Source organism: Mandrillus leucophaeus, unplaced genomic scaffold (genome assembly GCF_000951045.1).
Source record: "Mandrillus leucophaeus isolate KB7577 unplaced genomic scaffold, Mleu.le_1.0 Scaffold10, whole genome shotgun sequence".
Taxonomy (NCBI): domain Eukaryota; kingdom Metazoa; phylum Chordata; class Mammalia; order Primates; family Cercopithecidae; genus Mandrillus; species Mandrillus leucophaeus.
The window spans coordinates 1,557,275-1,559,777 of NW_012098098.1; the positions used below are offsets into that span (position 1 = coordinate 1,557,275).

Below are 2,503 nucleotides of genomic sequence, written 5' to 3' on the forward strand. Positions count from 1 at the left end.
TTATGTTTTGTAGAGATGGGGTCTCACTATGTTGCCCAGGTTGGTCTCAGATTGCTTAGCCAATAAATCCTCCCGCCTCAGCCTTCCAAAGTGCTGTGATTTACAGGCGTGAGCCACCGCACCCAGCTGAGTCTCTTCTTTTTAAACGTTTGTTTTATCATGGACCAATTACACTGCTTTGAATCTTTAAAACAATGTGCATGGTGGAGGACGGGCAGCGGTACCCCCCGCCCTCTGTAACAGACAAGCTGCTGAAGGGACGTGTAACACACTATTTCTGCTCACCTGAACAACAGTTTAAAGGGGTGGTAAGAGGGAGAGATTCCCTAGTTCATGGGTTGTGAGAAATCCTTTTGCAAAATGGAGATCCCTTTAGTAGGGAAAGGCCTCTCTCCCTCCTCTACCCTACCCCAGGATTACCTTTGTGGAGTTCAGATGTTCTTTTCTCAACATGACCGTTACCCGTATCCCAAGTGAACAACGCTGGAAGTTTCTGACATTGAAAATGTCCATTTTCTTTAATGGCCAGAATGGAAAAGACTTACAGTAAGCACTGTTCAGAGAGGGCACACATGGATTCTCCCACGGGATCCCTGTGACCACTGCCGACAGCCAGCCAGGAAGCCACAGGGTAGTGGCCGCTATTCTGGTCCCCCTACCGGTCCCCTTCTCTAGAAGCAAGCAACCTGCGCTACCCACGGAGGCAGGCACCCAGCCGCCATGCTTCTGTTAGGGGATAGGTGGAACCACAAACACAGTCACCTCCTCCTAGCCCACATCCTGAAACAATTCTGGTGACATTTCACCAATGGCTTTACAGGTGCAGAGACACAGCATGGCTTGTCCCAAGTCACAGCGAAGCTACAGACCCAGGAGTCCAACCCAGCCCTCTCTCTCCTTGCAGGATGGTAACCCTTGGTGAGCTGTGACCTCCAGACCCCGGAGGAACTCAGTACCTGTACGACCTCCTTCACCAGGGTCTTGTCCGTCCCGGTTTTGGCGCGCTGCAGCCCGCTGACGTTCTCGCCGATCCATGTGATGAGGGCGAACTTGGACCTCTTGCTCATGGCATCCCCGGTGGTGAAGCGCACGAAGGCAAACAACCGGACGTCATCTGTGGCCGAGAGCGAAAAGAGAACATGGTGCTCCATTAAAACACCCCCACGTCATGTCCCCGAGGAGAGGCCATGAGCCGTGAGTGCGCCTAGAGCAGCACAGCAGGAGCCCGGTGCCGTTCCCTGGGAGTGCCATGTGCAGAGGGCAGGAGGGAAGCACTCATCCCCTGCCCTTGGCACTCTCTCCTGAATCCTGACAACAGCGCTGCAGGCTTCATGCCCATTTCACAGATGGGAAATGGAGGTTCAGAGAAGTCACATGACACTTTAAAGGTTGTGAGGGAATTCAAGAGGTCATGCTGGGATTTAAACCCAGGCCTCTCTGGTTGCAACGCCTACAGCCTTCCTACAATCAAGGCTCAAATTCTGGGTGGGCCCATTGCACAGATGCAGGCACCGCCAGCAGTGCCAGGGCCCAGTCAAAAAAATTTTTTTAATGAAAATTTTAAAAGGGTCAAACTGTGGATCTTATTTATAGGGACCAGAAATTCATCCTCTTTGTAGACCAGAAATTCATCAACTCTTTTTGCCTCAATCTTTGTAGTTCTACTTGGAATCAGACTCTACACTGTAGAGAGACAGGAACCACCCTGGGGCAAGGGGGGTGGGTATGAAGAGGAAATAAAGAAAGGGGCTCTAAATTTGGCCTGGGATATGGCTCCAGGGATATTTCACTTATGACTAGGCAATTAGGTCAACAATGAATTCTGAACCCTTTTCCATTGGCTGTGTTATGCTTGTTCTATCTTATGTAGTCATTTTTTTCCCTTTTTATTAAAATGGCTTTGAGGGCTATTTTATTCCATTGATCCACATTAAGTTTTATTTCAATGCCACACTGTTTTTATTATCATGACTTTAAAATCTGTTTCACAATCCACTATGCTGAGTTCTCCCATCCTCCACTGCTCTGTTATCAAAATATCATCTGATAGTCTTAAATTTTTTTTTTTTTTTGAGACAGAATCTCCCTCTGCCGCCCAGGCTGGAGTGCGGTGGCGCAATCTCGGCTCACTGCAAGCTCTGCCTCTGGGGTTCATGCCATTCTCCTGCCTCAGCCTCCTGAGTAGCTGGAACTACAGGGGCCTGCCACCACACCCGGCTAATTTTTTGCATTTTTAGTAGAGACAGGGTTTCACTGTGTTAGCCAGGATGATCTCGATCTCCTGACCTCGTGATCCACCCACCTCGGCCTCCCAAAGTGCTGGGATTACAGGTGTGAGCCACTGCGCCCGGCCTGATATCCTTGAATTTTTAAAGTGATGTGTGTATTGGCCGGATGTGGTGGCTCACCCCTGTAATCCCAGAACTTTGGGAGGCCAAGGTGGGAGGATCACTTTAGCCTCTTTAGCCTAAGAGCTTGAGACCAGCCTGGGCAACATGGCGAA

General features: G+C 49.9%; 1 protein-coding gene across 1 annotated transcript in view; it reads right to left on the reverse strand.

Annotated features, from left to right (window-relative positions):
- COTL1 (coactosin-like F-actin binding protein 1) overlaps positions 1 to 2,503 on the reverse strand; it is a 62,206-nt gene that overhangs the window by 25,089 nt on the left and 34,614 nt on the right. The window contains exon 3 of the mRNA XM_011971394.1: positions 957 to 1,114. Within this exon, the coding sequence (XP_011826784.1) occupies positions 957 to 1,114 (158 nt within the window). The remainder of the gene's footprint in view (positions 1 to 956; positions 1,115 to 2,503) is intronic.